At 35.3% G+C, this 20,033-nt stretch overlaps 2 protein-coding genes across 2 annotated transcripts; one reads left to right on the forward strand and one right to left on the reverse strand.

Annotated features, from left to right (window-relative positions):
• Window positions 1-4,790: 4,790 nt before the first annotated feature.
• Window positions 4,791-8,083, reverse strand: LOC135637867 (inactive leucine-rich repeat receptor-like protein kinase CORYNE). Its single transcript, XM_065150711.1, has 3 exons — window positions 7,891-8,083; window positions 6,037-7,495; window positions 4,791-5,409 (listed from the first exon to the last, which is right to left on the reverse strand). The coding sequence occupies exons 2-3, from the start codon at window positions 6,951-6,953 to the stop codon at window positions 5,100-5,102; spliced, it is 1,227 nt and encodes a 408-aa protein (XP_065006783.1). The 5' UTR covers window positions 6,954-7,495; window positions 7,891-8,083; the 3' UTR covers window positions 4,791-5,099.
• Window positions 8,084-15,932: 7,849 nt separating this feature from the next.
• LOC135638620 (uncharacterized) lies at window positions 15,933-18,471 on the forward strand. Its single transcript, XM_065151822.1, has 2 exons — window positions 15,933-16,224; window positions 16,461-18,471. The coding sequence occupies exon 2, from the start codon at window positions 16,560-16,562 to the stop codon at window positions 18,333-18,335; it is 1,776 nt and encodes a 591-aa protein (XP_065007894.1). The 5' UTR covers window positions 15,933-16,224; window positions 16,461-16,559; the 3' UTR covers window positions 18,336-18,471.
• Window positions 18,472-20,033: the final 1,562 nt, after the last annotated feature.

Genomic DNA, 20,033 nt, shown 5'->3' on the forward strand with positions numbered 1-20,033 from the left:
GTTAGCCTCTGTGCGTAGTGAAACTTGTGATTGGATGTCACCTCGCTACTCATGTTGGACGTTGCTCATGCACACAAATGCACACCATCTTGTAAACTGGTGAAGTAAAGAGAGACGCCGGAAGATATTAAGTCACTTATGATTTCTTAAGGAATCTAAATTAATTTAGAATGACTATATTTTTTTGAGAGAGAATGTATAAACATAGTAATCAAACTTTCTACGATTGTTACCTTTCACTTTAAAAGAAGTATGTAGTACGAGCTATTCATGTCAAGTAATTTATTTTTAATTTTAAAATTTTTAATATTTATTGTAGGATTTTTTTTTTATTTTTAAGAGATTCTATTAAATCATTACTATCAATTGATTCTTTTAGGGAATGTTCTAGTTTCTCATTCATTCATGGCAATTAGGTTTTTGTTATATTTTCCAAAACAAGTGATTTTTTAAATAACTTCTTTTTAAGCTCAAGATTAAATATTTTAAATTTTTACATTTAGTGTAAGGAGTACAAGATGTTGATATATATTTATCATATAAAATTTTTAATGTATCAAATTCATTAGTAAGTAATGAATGATTTCTTTTTAATGAATTATATTTTTTATTATTTTTTTTAAATTTATCACATAAATTATGAAATGCTTCAAGTAATTTTTCAAGCGATAAGGAAATTTTGAGAGAGTCAAATATCTCATGGCTTGATTCATCCCTCGTATTGAGATCTTTTATAACAAATAAAGAGACTAAGAATTCAATATGAACATTCTTAGAACATAATTATTTAGAGATAGATATTAGAATCTTTTTTCATATTAGAAATACAAAGGACATCAGAAAGTAAAATGGATTTTGATGAGCAAATATTTATAGAACCAGTATAAGTTATTTGAGACTTTTATCATCACCTATCATGATATCATTTGAACTATCATAATACAAATGAATAGGCAAATTATTCAAGTCAAATATGCCATTACGAGAAGTCCCAGAATCAATAAGCCAATTTGGTGAAGGTTGAAATGATTGAATAATAAAGTAAACATATGGCAATGATAATTAAAACCGAGTAAGTGGTGTAGTAGGATATGTAGAATAAGTGAGTACAAAGGCTGAAACATATATAGAATAGTAGCTTGCAAGTGACAACATAGTCTTCCATGTCATATATTTGACAAGTGACTTTGTTGTTGAATTATTACCCAGATTTATTGATACTTTTACTATAGTGTTTTTGCATGTTGCTTCCAAAATGATTGGTTAGACAGTTATCTTTCTAGTTGTGGATTTTATCTTATTATTAGAATTAACTTTGTTAGCAAAGTTAGTGGTGATAAAAGCATCATCGTAAGCGACTCTCGGTTAAGATAAGCTTTATAATCAGAAAGCTTATCATAAAGTTCTTCAAAATATACAAAACTATCGTTAGCACGAATTACAATTGAGATCTCTTTGTAATGCGAAACAAGACCATTTAATATATGAAAAATAATATCTTCATCAAGAGGCTTGCATGTAATAAAAAACAGATTGTATGCCCTTAGAAATCTTAAAGAAAGTTTTTTAAAATTACATGAGATGACCAAAGGATTAATTAGCATACATTATTGTACGCTTAGACCACACTTCGTAAGAAGATTATATAAAGATAATGTAGGGAATGATTTAAGAAAAGAAAGATAATGATAGCACTCGTAAGAAGATGATATTGACAAATCCAAAAAAGTATATTTAGGATTCACAACTTCAATAATATTCTCTCTAATTATTTATGGAGGGTAAATGATAATATTATCTACATAACCCATAAGATTATAATCAATTAAAAGAGAATTAAATTAGGTATACTAAGAGGTAGTTTATGAGCCTGATTTTAAGAAAATGTTACAACATTAAAGGAGACAATAATACTTTCAAAGACAAATAAGTTAAAAATGATATATCGAACAGTGGCTAGTTGAAGAGGCATTACTAACTATATCGAACAATTGAGAACAAAAGGCTCGAAGCAGCTTATAAGAAAAAGACGACAACTAAAAGAAATGACAAACTTGAATTTTTATTGATAATGGGTATGAATTTATATAAATAATGAAAGATTACAAAAATATGATAACTATATGATTTTTTAATCAATAATAAATAAAAAATATTCATCTAAATCATTTTATAATGTAAGAGATCAAGTTGAGATCGTGATCTAATAGAATCATGATAATATATTATTATAATTTTTATAATATAAAATATGTGCCTGCTGATAGCTTTTAGAAAGTCGTTTTGTTCTTCATAAAGCATTTGGGTTCTCATAAATTGACTTGGGTGCTCGGTAGAGCTGGACTGCCATTAAATGGTCTACCTTAGGTGACTTGCGTTTCAGGGCTAGCTCGTTTGATGAACTTAATCATGACAAATCACGTGAGGTAGCTCGAGAATCTAGAACAGTCCTAAAGAGAAAATACCCAAGAATATAGAAGAAACATGAGGTTTTCGGGCAATATATATAAGGTGTTGTTCTTGGTTTCAGCATGGAGCTGATTGAGTTGTTACAGCAGGGGGATATGGGACTCCCGAAGAGCTGCTCCAAGTGATAGCGTGGGCTCAGCTAGGCATTCATGACAAGCCGGTAATGACTTGTTGCAGACAAAATTGTTTACCATGCTCGTCCAACTAAAACATCATGATCTACTCGATCGTACAACTTGCTCTTTAATTAATTGCTTAAATGTAGTCCTATGATCTAGTCTTCCTTTCTGTCATTAACTATATATACGTTTCTTTTCCTCTTGGTCACATCTTACTGCAGTAAATGCTTTTTCGAACTCGAAAGTACACCATCAGATGCCTTTGTTTGAATCTTGTGAACTAGTCAGTTCCTTTGAGAATATTAATTTAGGGCTTAAGATGGACATTCCTGCAAGTACTGATAAATATATTATTATGTGGTCTTTGCAGGGGATTTTTTCTTCTGTAAATTGTGACAATAAATCTGAATTACTGTAAGAGGGCTTCCTTTCTCTTCTTTCAAGGATTCTTTGGTCATCTTCTTCCCTAAAAAAAAGACACGGAACCAACTTCTGATGCATAGTTTACAACAAGATTCCAATGATAATTATGTAGTGCATCTTTCGTGGTTATTCATAAAAATAAACATGGAACCAACTTCTTATGCATAATCTTCTACAACAAGATTTTAATGATAATTATATAAATCTCCTTTTCGTATTGGGTGCAGGATATAGACAATATGCAACCATTTATGATTTAAGATTGAATTTTCACCGGTGACTCTTCGTATTCATTTTTTTTTATTAATTTTTCTTTTCTTCTTCTTTAGATTTTTCATTCTTTCTTACTTGATTCTTCTTCATCATCTTCAAATTCTGCTGGTTGTTGTTCCTTTTCAGTCTAGTTAGAGGAGGAAAGGGTGAGAAGTGTGGTTTGTTCCTCACGAGCACCCCTATTCCTGTTCGTGGGATGCTCCTCGTCCCCAGGTCGAGCCTGTCAAGTGAGGCACTTGAACATTCGCGTCTCTCTTTGAGGTATCTTCGCAACACTCGTAGACGACCTCGGCCTTTGCAGTCACAGGTGCAGCAACGTTCAATCTCCCATTGTTTATTCTGAGGGCCCCACGAGCTTGAAAGCTGACTAAAAGCGCATCCAATATCTACATTTGGATCTTATTAGTCAGTCTACTAATCATCCGTACGACACAGAGAAAGAATTGAACTCATCTTCGGCAAGAGCAAGAAGACAAGATACCACGACGACCACCTCAGTCTAGCCCAAACAAGTGAAGCATGCCACGAAAGGCCAAGGAGGATGCTAGCTAGGATATCGGCAAGCTTATTATCTTGCTCCTCCTGCTTGATTACCCTACCCTTAGTGGTGGTCTTTCAATTCCATGTCTAAGACTAGTCTTAGCATATACTAGACAAGGAAGAACCTGTTCCTCCAGCCTTTCACTGACCTCAGCATTCCCCCAAGGGTGCGGATAACATTCGACTAGCACTCACCAATAAAAAGACATCATCAAGTAACATCAGTCTCAATTATACAATTAAAAACATTTCGTAATTATAAAATTTTCTTGTTCAAAAAAAAAAAAAAAAAGGAATCAGGCAGAAGTGTGAGCTTTATTCAGGCAAAGATTTACCTGCTGATCTATCGAGTTTCGGATTTGCCATTTGAGCATGTTTGATCACCAAGTTACATTCTGCAAGTCCTTGGTTTCTGCCAAATAGCAGCTAAAACAGATACTGTCCCCTCCAGTTCAGCTAAGCTTTTATCCCACTAGTCCTTGCATTTTGAACCCTTCCCCTTTTACTTCTCTATACTCTTTATTTACAGCACAACCTTGAGGGCCAGAAGCCCATGACTTTTCAGATCCCCCCACATGGATGCCGCTCTCCTCACAGCCTTTCCATGCCTCCCTACCTGATGCATGCATGCATGCATGCAGTGCATGACAGGGGCCAGCTCTCTCTCTCCCCAGCCCACGAGATTGGCTCTGCAAAGTAAAGCTTCAGTAGGGTGGCAGGCAATGAATGGTAAAAGTGAAGATAAAATTGTGAGCCACAAAGCTCTCTGCCCGGTCCTTGGTAGACCAGGCAGGCATGCCTTGATGAAGTGGTCCTCTGCAACAAGGACAATCGACAATGGATCCGTCCAAATCGATGCAGGCATTCTCCACATGGGATTCTGTAACTTTCAACAGCCATCCCTCATGGCATACCTCCATCCCGGGAAACATATATTGTTCCTTGGTACCAAAGATTACACCAACGTCCAACACTAATAGTGGTATTACACATCGAAAAAGGACTTCAAAGCACAAGAACTATTCACATTGTTGAACTCCCAAACGCCCAAAAGCCTCACATACTCGAAAGTCATCAGAGACTTACATAACGAGGATTCCATAACAGTTTGGGTGAGGCAGGGACAATCTTTCAATGACAATGCTTCCGATCAGTCATCAGGAATACATTCAAGACATATATCAGAAGCTAAGCATGAATACTCTATGATGTCCAACACTGGCACCGAGAAGCTCCGAATCACAGAGGCCACATAGAGGGCATTCAGGAGTGGTTTCAGAAGCTATGGAGTTGGGTAAGCATTGCCACCAGCTCATCGCTCGATGGTCGGTCAGCCGGCAAGTCTGACAGGCATACAATAGCGATTCTGATTGCCATCAGCATCTCCTCTTCTTCCATCTCCTCCCCTAGGATGCCTTTATCCAATGCTTCCCGAGCCTCTCCAGCTTGCTGCAAGTGCCTGAGCCATCGGCCCAAGCTGCCTCTCCCTGTCTCTCCTGCAAAGAACGGATAGGACGGGTCTTTTCCCGTGAAAAGAACGCCTAGGATCACCCCGAAACTATAGACATCACTCTTGTCTGTGTACCTGAGGAACGTCGGAACCAACTTCAGGGAATGGCATTCATCGAGTAGCGAAGCATGGGAAAACCTCAAGCATTCATGTTAAGCACTAAATTTCAGTAACCATAACAAAATAACATTGAATCAGAATTAATCCGCTTGATCGGAAAATGTTCATGTTATGACTAACAGTCTGCTTTTCAAAGTTAGCCTTAGCTCAAACAGGTCAACATATAATCTGAATTCAGGGACAGGAATTCGGGCACCATTGCCCCTAGAAAACTTTGATACTGTGGTGGAGTGTATCAGCATGCCAAGAAAAGCACTCCAATTTCACAAGTACACCCTCAAAATCATAAAAGGACCATAGCATAAACTATAGCAGTAAAGGCAATGAATGCAATAGGCTAGTTTTTTATCTAAAGTGGATTAGATAAAGTTCTGTCCTATGGAAAGCAGTCAAAATTCTCATTGAAAACCAAGCCTATTATCATGTACTACATTAAGCTTCTAGCTTTAAGAAGGAAAGGGAGTGGATCACAAGAAAAGAATGAAGGCACAAAACAACTTCATCACTGTAATTGACATCAATGCTTTAGCAGTTCATAATAATCTCAGTTGCCAAACACAAAACAAAAGGGCTTTGTGATACCTGCAACTCTGAAAACACTCGGGAGCGACATAGTGAGTGGCGGTGCTCGGTGTATCCAGCCGAGAGTTTTCCAGCATCGCCAATCCGAAATCCCCTAATCTTGGCTCGAACCCTTCGTCGAGCATCACATTCGATGGCTTCAGACCGTAATGCAGAATCCTCCGGCTGCATTCAAAGTGGAGATACCTTAATCCCTTTGCAATTCCAACTGCAATCCGAAGCCTCGCGTCCCATCCAAGCGTCAGCTGCTGTGAGCGCACCCGCGCCATCGCGTCCTCCAGGCTTCCACCGGGGATGTAGTCGTACACCAGCCAGAACCGATCTTGATCACGGATGTAGGCCCTCAAGCTCATGACGTTCCGGTGCTTCACCCTCGCCAGCATTTCCAGCTCATGCTGCACTCTTCTCTTCTGGGAGTTGGAGTTCACAGGCGGAGATCCAGTGGAGGGGCTCGGTTCGAGCCTCTTCACCGCCATGGTCAGCTCGTCGTCATCCAGGACGACCCGGTAGTACTTTCCGTTGAGGCTCGACCCGATCAACTGCATCGATTGGGCATCGGTTGAGAGCAGAGACTGCAGTGTTTTGGGGGAGATGGAGGGGCAGAACACGACGGGGCCTTTGAGAATCGGTGCCCGACAGGCATACAGGAGGAGAAGGCGAACCAGAAGCAGGATGATGATGGAGGCGACAAAGCCGGTGAGGGAGCCAAAGAGAGCGCCGAGGAGGATTCGGCGAAGGCGAGGATTATGGGGAAATTTGGGAGTCCTGGAAGGGGGAGAAGGTGCTGGGGAATGGAAGAGGGTGGGCTCAGAATGGAGGGCTTGGGAGAGGGTGCTCTCTGGGGCTTGGAACACAAGGAAGGCAAGCAAGAGGAGGGTCTTGACGGCAAGGGTTCTACTAGGGTTTTGGCTCTCCATGGAAGAGAAAGCCAAGAGCTCCCAAAAGTTAAAACAAGCGATTCCAATATGGGATTTTCCCGAGGATATGAGGTGGAGAACACAGCAAAAGAGCTTGAAAAGACATTACGAACAAAGGAGAAAGCATGAGAGGGGAGGCAACGCACAGGGTTTGAGATGGAAAGGGCGCATCTTTAGCGCGAGTTTTCGAAGGAAAACACAAGCATGAGCTTTGGGGTTCTTCTTCTCTCTCTCTCTCTCACCCAACTAGTACGAAGAAGTGTGTCCAAGATGGAAGGTTTAGCAGTATATTGGTGAGAAAAGAGATCAACAGCCCGCCCGCACAGCAACCCAAGACACTCCCAAGCCACCCACAAGTTTTGATGCAAAATTGAATTTTGCTCGAGCTTTTGCACCCACAGAGTAAAGAAACGAAAAGCTTGGGCTCACAGAAGACGGGAGAGCTTATCTGAAGTGGAAACAGACTAACATCCCCATTGTCACCACAGAACAGCCCCAGATTCCAGAAACCAGAAAGGTTGATGAGCTCAAAGATGGTAGTCCTGTGATTGTTGTCAGGTGAACATGCCTGAGAGAACACTACAAGGCAGCTCCTTTTTTTGTGTTTCTAGCAAAGAGGAAACGAACACAAGAAGGCAAGAACCATCGAAGCAAGAAGATGACACAAAAGGCCCTTTTCTTCCTCTTCCTCGCCCCCACCCAAAATCACAGACAACAACTCACTGCGACTCAAAAGCCCGGCATTCCATAGCCAAACACACTGTTTTTCTTTTTATTTTCCTTCAGCATTCGCCTCATGTTCCAATCCCTCTCCTCGTCACTCACCAAGAGAACAAAAGTTACAGGAGACGGGTTCCGCTGCTCAAGCGGGAGAGAGGGAAAGGAGGAGAGTGTGTCTGTGAGAGTGAGAGAGAGAGAGAGAGAGAGAGCGCGATACCTTATTTTGCGTGCAGCTGGGTTCCGTGTGGCTTTGTGCGTGGTGATTTCCTCTGCTCCTCGTCGCAGATTCCTCTTCTGGGAAGGAGAGAAGCAACTCATCTCATTTTCTCCCCCTGCTAAGAGTTAGATGCTTCTCCACTTAGCTTCGTCGCAAATCGCTCTCGCTGCCACCGCTACAGTAAAAGGATGGCCAATTTCCGCTCCGTTTAATTGGATAATGTCCTCTGGTTTTATAAATATATCCATATATTTACTATTATAAAGTATAGTTTATATATGCTTTCAGACATGAGGAGGACAGACCATCATATGACTTTTGGTCCTAAATTTATCTTCAAGTTTATAAATAAAATAAAAAAACCCTATTATTATTTCATTCATTTTTAAGGATATGATTATAAAATATATAAAAAAAAAAGTGTAAATCTTTAATATTTCCCGCCTGTTTTGCTTTTTTTTTACACTTAGGAATTGGGCCGTTCGATCGAGTGGGGCCCGGTTGAAGCGGTCTGTCGCGGTCACGGGACCCAAAGCGACGCCTCAGCCACGTTAGAATAAATATGTGTGTGTCAGATGGAGGTTGTTCTGAGAGTTGTAGCGGATCCTCCATCTGAGTCTCTCTATAACAAAGATAAATATATGTTGTCTGTGGATCTGTCACATATTTTTATTTTGTTATTAAATTACTTCTTGGATATTTTGATAATTTACTTAGAAAAGTCTCTAGTAATAACGGATGATATTCTTTTCTGGAGACATTATTATCCCATTGTATTTTCTTTTATAAATCTTAATTATATCTTCATATTTTAAATATTTTTTAATTCTCTGAAACTAATGTGGATCATTGAACCATCAACCTGTAAGTCACTCATCCACTTCCTCTCTTCTCTCCTCCTAAGCGAAAAATAATAATATATTAGGAAGAATATCAAATCATATTAATTAGGTTCGGTCAGATGGATAGATTCATCCTATTAAAATCAGTTAATGATGCAATTAGACGATATATCTAATAATCCAAGATATTGTATTTGCATCATCAAATAAGAATTAAGGTGATGCAGTGTGTGCAAATCAAGTGGAGGCTGATGATTGTGGGTGGGGTCCAGGCTTAACCTTTCCCATCCATCATTAACGTAGTATTCAAAAGAGGTGAAATCTTTTGGTTCCTGTTCGAAACCGGACAAGCAATCCGAAGCAGGGTTGGCCGAGGGTAAAGAGAATAACTTTGGTTTGGTTCGCCTAAATTTCACATTCCCAAACCATGTATGCTTCCCATCTTTATGTTTCTTGCTTTGCTTTAATTCAATCAATACTTCTTTAGCGGCCCAAGAAGCTATTGACGCCGCACGCTTAGCCCCCTTTTGTTTTCTGCGTCAAAAGACGTGCTTAAAAGCTTGAATCAAAGGAAGGAAACGTCTCCGAATTAAAAAGCTACCATAGTGGAAGGAGGAACTAATTGACAATGGTGCTTGAGTGGATGTGTTTCGATGAGTGAGGTATTCATGTGGAGGTAGAAATAGATAAGGGTGAATTTATTCCATTCCCATTCGACTTTCTTTTGAGAAAAAGAAAATGCACTCAAGTGCATATTCTCTCCTCCACCGTTCACAGAATAACTCCTTTTGAGAGCCGCACCACGTAGAAAAAGATGCTGCAACTAATGTGTGTTCTCAATATGATATTATTTATTTTTTTAGATTCCACATATATCATGGAGAAATAAATTTAAATATTTTATCAAGTGAAGAAGGAAGAGAAAAAAATATTTTTTTCTAAAAAAGGGGAGGAGCCGATGCCCTACGAGGAAAGGCGAGTGAAGTCGTCTTGCGATGGAACGATGGTGATGGTGTACGCAAGATGATAGTGGAAAGATATTTTAGTTGAAATGGTAAAAAAGATTGTATGTAGGTAAAAGCTAATATGGAGACATCATCTGATAAAAGCCCAAAAGTGAAAATAAATAAATAAATAAATAAAATACCTTAGAAATTTTATGAATATGGATCGAAAGATTATAATAATCTTCTATTGTGTAAGTTGAAACAGGTGCTATAATCAAATTTATCAAGTAGTTGGATGCATCCAACCATTTTGAATTATATTTTTAGTACTATTTCAATGGGTTTTCAATTATTTCAGGGACAATGGGTTTTTAGTACTTGAGTTAGATCTATTCAAGAGTTCAAGTTAAATACTCAGTTTAGGTAGAGAGATAAATATTTGATTATAGTCAAATAAATTATTTTCACAAAAAAAATTATAAAAATATATGCAAGAATTATAAAATTATATCTATCGCAAGTTTAAGGAATCAACGATAATATTATGGAAGAAGCAAAAGATAGTAAAAAAATTTACAATGACTAGATAGTAAAATTTTAAAGATAATAATATAATAATTTTTAATAATAAGATGAAAAGAGAGACAAATTTGGATGAAAATAATATTAAAATTATTTAAAATATAATGACTAATAGGATTTGAAACTTAATAAAGGAGATCCTTGATAAAATAAAAGGTAAGGGTGTAGCTTTTTGATAGGGTTAGTGGTGGTGTGAGAAAGTTCAAAAAGCAATTATCACTAAAAAATCATAGTTTAAAGATTGATAAGATTATAAAAATAAGAAAAAATAATAGATATAAAAAATCTAAAAAAAGTGGCTAAAAGAACTATTAATATGGAAAGATCAAGAAAAAATAAGAATCTAAATTTAATAGTATATGATAATTTTTATAATAAATTAAGTATTAAGATGGAGAAAAATATTAGATGCATCAAATTAGAGAAAGAAAATACTAAAAAGCTAGAGAAAGAAAGTGGGAATTTAGGTAATATTAGATGCATTAAGAATAAAGGTCAAAGAATATTATTGATGATAATGACATTAAGAAAAGATTGAGATATTATTTTTATATATTATTTAATCAGCATTCCACACATTCATAGCTCTAATGATGGATAATAATAATAATATATTTAATAATTATATATTTATTCATAAACTTAAAACTAATAAAGTAAAAGAAGTCTTTAAAAAGACGATAATAGCTAAAGTGTATTGTTTGATTGTACCCCTATTTAGGTTTAAAAAAGTTTAAGAGATATAAGAGTAGTTTGGTTAACTAGCATATTTGAAAAAATCATAAGATTTAGAAAGATACCTAATATATGATAATTAAGTTTTTTAGTATCAATTTAGAAGAATTAGGGTGACATATAAAATTAGTTTAATTATAGAGAAATTAAAATCATAAGTCAAAACTTTAGAAAAGAGTTATTGAAAGTATGATAAGGCTTGAAACAAATATCTTTGAAAATCAATTTAGTTTTATGCCTAGAAGTTTAATAATAAAATTTATTAATTTATTAAGATAATTAATAAAAATATAGAGAGAAAAAATAATACATATAATTTTTATTGATTTAGAGAAAACCTATGATAAAGTGTTTAGAGGTTTATTACGATGGATTTTAGAAAAAGAAAATAATGTATCTATTAATTATATTAATATTACTAAGGATATGAATGATAATATAGTAACCAATATTAGAACTATAGAGAGCATATAGTGAATTTTCTATTAGTATAGGATTACATCATGATTCCACATTAAGTCTCTATATTTTTACATAGATAATAGATAAGCTTATTAGTCATTTAATGTCTTTGGTATATGTTATTTACTTATAAAATCATTTTAGTTGATAAGAGTCTAAATAGAATTAAATCTAAGTTTTAGTTATGGAGGTAATCCTTAAAATCTAAAGGTTTTCAATTAAGACTACAACTAAATATACAAATATAATTTTACTAATACTAAGAATAGTTAGGAGAATATAGTTCAATTGGATGAGCAAAAAATTCTTTAAGTTCTTAGATCAATTATTTAATAAGATAGAGAGATTAATAAAGATATTACTTATAAAGTAAAAATAGGATGGTTAAAATAGTGATGGCATTAGGAGCCTTGTGTGATAATCAAGTTCTTTTATTATTAAAAAAAATATAATATAATTATTTGACTAATAATATTTTATGAATCTAAGATTGAAGAATCAAGAAGTACCATATACAAAAAGTTTATATTACTGATATGAGAATATTGGAATTGATGTATGAAATTACTACAAAATATATAAAAAATTTTATTTGTTAATAATCAAGTATCAAATGTTTTAGGAGGCCTACGAATATGATAATTAGAAGTAGTGAAATAACTATCGATAGTGGTTAGTGGTATAGTGGTTAATGAAATAATTTATTATGTATATATAATATTTTCTATTAGAATGTTATGAGCTTCAACAAAGGTTATTGAATTTATTGAATAGTTTATAAATTATGATTGATTATAAGTCTAAATATATAATACATATATTATGATTAAAAACAATTGATCAGGAGGAATAATCAAAACCTAACGAAAGTATCTTTGACTAGCCTTAGTAATGTTTATCCCTCTCTATCGGGGATAACATTCATAATTATTATGATACCATTTAAGATATCATACAACATGCATAATATAAATAAACTCTCATAATTTAACTCATTGAATATATATATATATATATATATATATATATATATAAGGTAATGCATGAAAAATCTTTGTAAGATTTTTCAAATGAAACAAAATCAATAGGAATTACAAATGAAAATCAAAGGAAGGTCATATCCCAATCTTATCCTATTTCATTCCTTTTCTTCTTATCTTTTATTTATCTTCTTTTATTTTCCTCTTAATAGTTTTAAATTTTAGTCCATTAAATATAAACTGATAACATGTTCACACTATAATCTCATTCAAGTATTTATAATTACATTTAAGTTTCTAGAATGACAAAATAAATTTCTTCATTTGATCTAGATATAGCAACTCGTTCCTCGAAATTTAATCTTTAAAATTTGAAGATTAAGCTTATGTGGTACTACCAAGTTCCCATCGTAAAATAATAAATAGATTTCTAACCAAGTTAATCCCAATATATTTATATTGCTATCTTTTCTTAAAATCATGATATGATAGTATTTAGTTATGTCTGGGTATGAATTGATTTGCATATCCAGTAATTTATGTTATGCATGAACCTTCTCATGAAATCAAACATACATAAACAACAATAACTTAATGCTCCTTCGAACATTATTTAAACTCACTCTTAAAGAATCCTCCAACCAACTTCAATTGTGGTTTGAAAAATAATAAAATGAGTATAAATGACCAACAAGGAGGAAGAAATAATTCGAATTATAACAACAATAATATGCTAAGTAAATATACATAATTTATTAAATATATTCACATGAATAATCATATATATAGTACATATGATCAGACATGAGTAGAAAATACATTTAAGAGTATCAATTTTTTTTTAAATATATATATTAAAATAATATAATAATAATGTAATCATACATCATCATCACTTATAGTGGCTAATAAATAAACTTGGACTCTTAGGATAAATCAACTAGCTCAAAAGCTGATAGAGAAAAATCATTTCATACATCAAATAATTGAAGAAGCAATTTTTGTAACTAACCTTGTGCCTTAAAAGTAAGATTTCTTCGGGCTACATTTCTATCGATTACTTAACGATAATCACTCTATCAGGTTGCTTATTTATCAATAGGAATTATATCTATAATCAATATGATACCATTCATTATATCATATTATATGTATATGATAATATAATTGTAAACTCATTATTCAATATAACTTATCAATAATAGTGTGTTAAAAATAATATACATATTATGGAAAATGATAACTTATGCATCCACAACCTTAATGTGATTTCGTAAATGAAATCAAGAATAAGAAATGAAATTTTAAGGAAGGACACGAATCACTAACTCTTTCATTTTCCATATCCTTTTCTTCCATTCTTTTCCTTAATGATAATTATTTCCAACTTCAATGAATTATTTATAAGGTTAGGGTGTTTGTCTCAACGGTACCCAAGATGAAAAAAAGGAAAAAAAATGACCAAAAAAATGAAAGAAATAAAATGATGTTTATGGTTAAAAATAACAAGCATTTACATGGAAGTTTCTTCATTTTTCAAAAATGAAAACCTATCAATCAAACATTTCATCAAAAGGAATATCATTCTCCAAATCAAATATGAAAATATTTTTTCAGAATCAAGTGAAAGTTTTAAAGAGTGATATGCTTTGATTTATGTGATATTATTGTATTCTTACTTATTTTCTAAGGTTTCCGTTTTTACTTTTGTACATTGGGGCTTATAAAAATACCATAATAGGTCAAAGAATTAAAAGTTTATTTCTCATATTATGTGTACATGGTACGGGACTATATTTATTTAATTTTTGATAATATGAGGTTATAATCCACATGCTAGACATGTGGAGGTGTGAGGTCTTCAACATGGGAGTTATAGGTATTTTTTAATATATTTTTTATATTTATATTTTCCTCTCTTTTTTTTTTCCTTTATACAAAAAAAAAATTCATCTACTTTTGGAGCTCTCATTACGCTGTACATCGTTTACAAAAAAAAATCTAATAGCCTAATCGAAAACTCTATAATTGAGATTGAATTGTCAATACTTCATCAACAATTCATCAAGAGTTAGTGCTTTGAAGCCATGAAGGGTTGATGGAAATTAAGGTAATTTTCATATTTATATTGAGTATGAAAAGAAGAAAGATCGATCTAAAACACTTGAATTGGTAACAAACTCAAGTTCAAGTGTGAACATATTAGGGATTCTATGTTTAGTTCCTGTATTAATTGTGCTAAGGAAAAGAAAATAGAGTAAATAAAAAAAGAGTAGAAAAATCATCTATAGTTATAGAAATAGAAAACCTACAAATGATATGTTTTCATGTTTGATTTGGAGAATAATTTTTCTTTGTTGATAAACTGTTTAATTGATAGATTTTCATCTTTGTATAATGATGAAACTTTCTCATAGAGGGACTTATGATCTTCAACCATAATCAATATGTGATTTTTTTCTTTGTTTTTGGTTATTTTCATCAAGACTAATCAGGCATTTCCTGTGTTAACATATACTCTTTATGAATGTTTCTTGAGTAGCTGAAACCTTCTTATTTTCTCAAAAAAAAAAAAAGTATGTTGATGATTCCTTCATTTAAGAGCATCATTACACAAAAAAAATATTACTAGCATCCCTAGCAAATATATTTTCTTTAAACTCATCAAAGCTATCAAGTTGAACCTCCAGCATTCTGGCTTTTTCTCAAATATAAGTGATTATATTGTTGTTTGTATAGATAGTAATTGATTCAATCAGGTGAGGAGAACTAATATATGTGATTATATTGTTGTTTGCATTCAGATGGAATAGTCACATTTTAGGACATCTGAGATGCTCCTTTGAGTTTGGTTTTATATTATAAACCATCCTTTCTATTTAGCATATGTTCATATAATAGGTAAATATTTTAAGAATTTTGAAATCAAATTTTTATAAAGGAAAAAAATTCTAAAAATTAAGCTTTAAGTTTTATAAATATTTCATGTATTTTTAAATCTTGGTAAGAGGAGAGTTAGATGTGGTATATTTAATTTTCCCATAGAGTATTTGGATAATGATGAGAGATAAAGATAAAATTTTTTCAAGATTTATATAAAAAGGTCTACTAGAAGAGTTGTTCTTTCAGGAATTTTATAATTGATCAATTTATTTATTTATTTTTTATAAATATAAATAAAAAATATCGTTTTACATAAATCCTATGTCAACTCTTATCTTTCTTTAGAGAGAGAGAGAGAGAGAGAGAGAGAGAGTATCCCCCATTTGAAGTTGAATTACATGCAAACCCAAACAAATCGCTGCCGTCCAATTTGGTCTGGTCACGAAATGGTACGCGTTCAACGAATGCGTGCGTGCGCTACAACAATTTTGGTTCGGTTTGACAGGTCGAGACTTCCGATTTAGGTCCGGTTCAATTAAGAAACCTAGAAAGAATCGTGCGGTCCGACCCGCCACCACGTGAAGACGCCAAGCGATGTCCGAAAAGCGAACTCCCGCAGAAGAAGCGCCATCCCAATCATGGCGTGGCGCGGCGCGCGCGGTTTCGAAATCATCCGAAAAATTTCGAATCCCTCGACAGCCACGAGAAGGAAAGAAGGATGGTTCTAATCCTCTTCTTCGCCCACCCACACTCACGCACTCTCTCCTTCGATGGATTCAAAGAAACTCTCCCTCGCTCCCTCTCGAAATCTCCTCTCTCCCTGACCTCTACACCGGGTCTCCTTTGATGCTCACCGCCAAGTCTTGGTACTCCCGCTGGCCTTCTGAAAGATCTAAGATTGAGGTATGTGTGACGAAACCAAAAAATTCAAGTTTTATCTGTCGACTTGGGGATAATTTTGGGGGGGGGGGGGGAGGGGAACCGCTGATCTGATGATTAATCGTGCCTTCATGTCGATTTCTTTGTGATTATCTTGAATCTTAGCCTAAATTCCGCGTCGTGTCAGCCAATTTTGGGCTGCTTTCATTATTTTTAGTTGCTGAGTCCGAAATTGCTATGTATTTTTTTTTGCTTGATAGGTCAGATATCGGGAGTGATTTGCTAGGATCAGGTGATTATATTCCAAATTTCCCAGCAAAATCAGTTATTCCCGGTCTCCAGAATCCATATTAAGAGCCATGGTGAGGGAGCTCCGAGTCGAATCCTTCTACGCTCGCCTTCGTGATGCTGCCTTGGCCTCCTCCACTTCCCCGCTTCTGGTATTCCCTTCCGCGTCCGACGCCGACTCCCTCTGTGCCCTCAAGATCGTAACCCATGTCCTCTCGTCCGATTCAATTCGCTACTCGGTGTACCCTGTCTCCTCATTCAGTGACGTCGACAAATTTGTCGGCCTCAATCTCCGGTCGTCGAATCAGCCGCTTTCTTTGCTCTTCATAAACTGGGGCTGCCACCGCGACCTGCGCCGGTTCTTGAGCCTTGGGCCTGAGGTTCATGTCTTCATCATCGATAGCCACCGCCCGGTCCACCTCCACAACCTCAGCGAGCAAAACGAACAGGTTGTCGTTCTTTACACTCAGGAGGATGAGCACCAGGCCGATCTGGCTTATGATTTCGATGTCTCCGCATTGGCCAATGCGTCTGATCTGAACAGTGATGACGAGATTGATGCGAACTCTGACGATGAGGACAGCGATGACCACAACGACCAAGAGGTCGAGGGAGGAAACAGAAAGCGTCGAAGGGTCTCTAAGGATTCAGAACCTGACCCGATTAAGCTCTTTGGGAAACTCAAGTCGGAGTACTATAAGTTGGGTACTTTCCATGGAAAGCCATCTGGTTGCTTGTTGTTCGAGTTAGCACATTCCCTGAGAAAGAACACAAATGAACTGCTATGGTTGGCCTGTGTCTCGCTTACCGATCAATTTGTGCATGAAAGGCTAACCAATGAGAGGTATCAAGCTGGGGTCATGGAACTTGAACAGCATATAAACAGCTCAGGAAATCTGGATGCTGTCAGTTCGGTTACACTCAAGGATGGTACAAAGATCCAGGCACCAGAGAATTCTCGAATTGCATATGAAGATGAGCCCAGGCTGATGCTATTGAGGGAGTGGAATCTGTTCGATTCAATGCTGTGCTCTTCCTACATAGCAACCAAGCTGAAAACTTGGAGCGACAATGGCCTGAAAAAGCTCAAGCTTTTGCTAGCCAGAATGGGGTTCCCTCTTGTTGATTGCCAGAAGAAATTTCAGTACATGAGCATGGAAGTGAAGCAAAAGATGAAGGATGAGTTCGAGAGATTCTTGCCAGAGTTTGGCTTAACTGAGTTCTATTATCGTAGCTTCTTGAGAATACATGGGTATTGCACGAAAGTTTCAGCTGCTGATGTAGTGTATGGTGTCACAGCATTGCTCGAGTCATTTGCAGCAGAAAAAGATTCATCGGCTGCTGAGCAATTTTGGGTTGCTTACTCTGCCTTGTCCTTGAACAATATCGATCAACTTAGAAAGGGCATGCAAAGTGCAATTGAGATTCAGAGAGCTATTCTCAGGCAAGGAAGTTCTGCAATTACTAAAACTGGTTTCATCAGAAGTTACAGGAAGTTTCGCTGGGTGAGGCTTGAAGATCCTGTTGACACCCTGCGGTTGGGTCATCCCCAGGCACTTACCAAGTTCTGCTATTTCTTGATGGATGCACTAAAGGAAAGAGGGGCGAAAATGAAGCCACTAGTCTGTGCTTGCTTGGGTAAACAACCTGACAAAGTTCTCATTGTTGGTGTGTGTGTGAAACCCCGTCTTGGGGCCATCCAGGGTAACTCATTCGGAATTGCTTTTGGAACGGCAGCTGAAGAAATTGGAGCTGAATTTTCTCATGAGCTGTTTGAATCTTCTTGGATAATTTTGGATACAGTAGTTTTAAGTTCTTTCATGGTCAGATTAACTGAAAAAATCTGATGTCTTCTTAGTGCAATCTGTAACAATTCACTGATATTAAATGCCAAATTGGACATCCACTTTTTCTTTGTGATGCTGGACCTGAACTATTCATTTTCTTTGGATCAAGTATATAACATCTTTTGCGAATTCTAGCTCTTGGACTTTGTCCATGTCAATAGTGACTAGAGAATAAAAACAGAGTTGTAATAAGACATTCTACATCAGTATGTGTATTATCATTTGATTGTTGTTAAAACTTAGAAGTGCTCCTTCTCCCACAATGATATATCCTTTTGTTATGACTGAAATTTATTAACGAAAATGGTGTTTCACATTTGATTAGTTGTCTGTTTTCTAAAATAAGAGGGAACTCCTACCTTTGTTAAACCTCTTTGTCGTCATTTAGTCAGGATGGAATTCAATTTAACAATGGCATTTTTCTTATGGGTAGGCTACTGAAAGACCTGCTGGATAGTTCATTCATGTACTTTAGTTTCACCATGAACATTTTGCTTGAAACAGTTCACTCCTTTGTTCACGTTTCAGGAATGTATAGAGGACTTTTTACATAAAGTTATGAGATAATGGTAAACTACATATAGATACCATTATTTACCTTCAGTCAATCTTTACCTTTTTGCAAAATCAATTTAATTATGAATGCAAGTTTTTTTTGCTGATTAAATTCTTGTGAAGTAATTTGGAAAATAGAAGTTTTTTAGTTGGACTGTATTTGCCTATTCAACTTGGTTTGTGATTTTTGTTGTTTTCCAAGATATCTGGCAGCATGGAGTTATAAAAAAGACTTGAATGATTTATATACAGGAAACCGCATCAAAATTGATGTGTCAATTACTTAGCAATATTGGCATCATTTCGAAAGATCCGTGATAATGTCAATTGTATCCATAGTATTACTGAACTTTGGCCACTCTATTAGTCAAAATGGAAAGTGAAGGTATGATTTTTTTTTTCTGTGACTCCTGTTGGTTGTTTGTACCATTAACATATTTTATGTGTAACGCCATCAAGGTGAGGATGATATTTGTTCAATCTTGAGTTTAGCTTATTTATGGAACTCTTCATACTGTAGTGAAAATGTTCAACAAACACTCTTATGTTCTCTTTAACCATTTTTGCAGGAATTCCATCTCAGAAAAACTCCACATTTGTAAGATCCAGCCATATGTTTAACGTTCTATAATGCCAATCATCTGCAGAAGTTATTTTATTTTGAAGGCCATGAATCGGCAATCATCTTATATCGGTGAGGAAGTCAGGCAAATATGTTTCTTTCAGTTTGTTGTTCTTTTCTGTATACTATCTCATGAACTTTCTGAGTGACAAGGGATATCAATGGAAGTGATGAACCTGAAGATTTGACAAACTTCAGTCTATATTCCACAAAGCTTTCTTGTTTGAGCATAGAAATCTGTCATATGTCCTACTAGATCTCATACTGATGCTTGCCACAAACCTTCAACATTCACTGAATATGATTCATTATTTTAATAGTTTCTTGGACACATCTATGCTTTCTTCATTAAAATCCCTTCTACAGTGCTTAAATGCTATCTTGCAAACTACAAACATTTGCAAGCTTCTCAAAATCATTCCTCAAGTTGGACATCAATTTGCTCATTCTCTTTTGTGCTACAGATTTCTTGGAACTCTCAGGTCTCAGCTATGTTACAATTGTCTTCCACTGGGATGCAA

Source organism: Musa acuminata, chromosome BXJ3-5, assembly GCF_036884655.1.
Source record: "Musa acuminata AAA Group cultivar baxijiao chromosome BXJ3-5, Cavendish_Baxijiao_AAA, whole genome shotgun sequence".
Taxonomy (NCBI): domain Eukaryota; kingdom Viridiplantae; phylum Streptophyta; class Magnoliopsida; order Zingiberales; family Musaceae; genus Musa; species Musa acuminata.

Excerpts from the sequence above, each read along its gene's own strand:
- LOC135637867 (XM_065150711.1), bottom strand. The coding sequence starts at position 6,953 with ATGGAGAGCCAAAACCCTAGTAGAACCCTTGCCGTCAAGACCCTCCTC. Across the intron at positions 5,410-6,036 it reads GAGTGTTTTCAGAGTTGCAG|GTACACAGACAAGAGTGATG; the intron begins GTATCACAAAGC and ends GACGTTCCTCAG.
- LOC135638620 (XM_065151822.1), top strand. The coding sequence starts at position 16,560 with ATGGTGAGGGAGCTCCGAGTCGAATCCTTCTACGCTCGCCTTCGTGAT.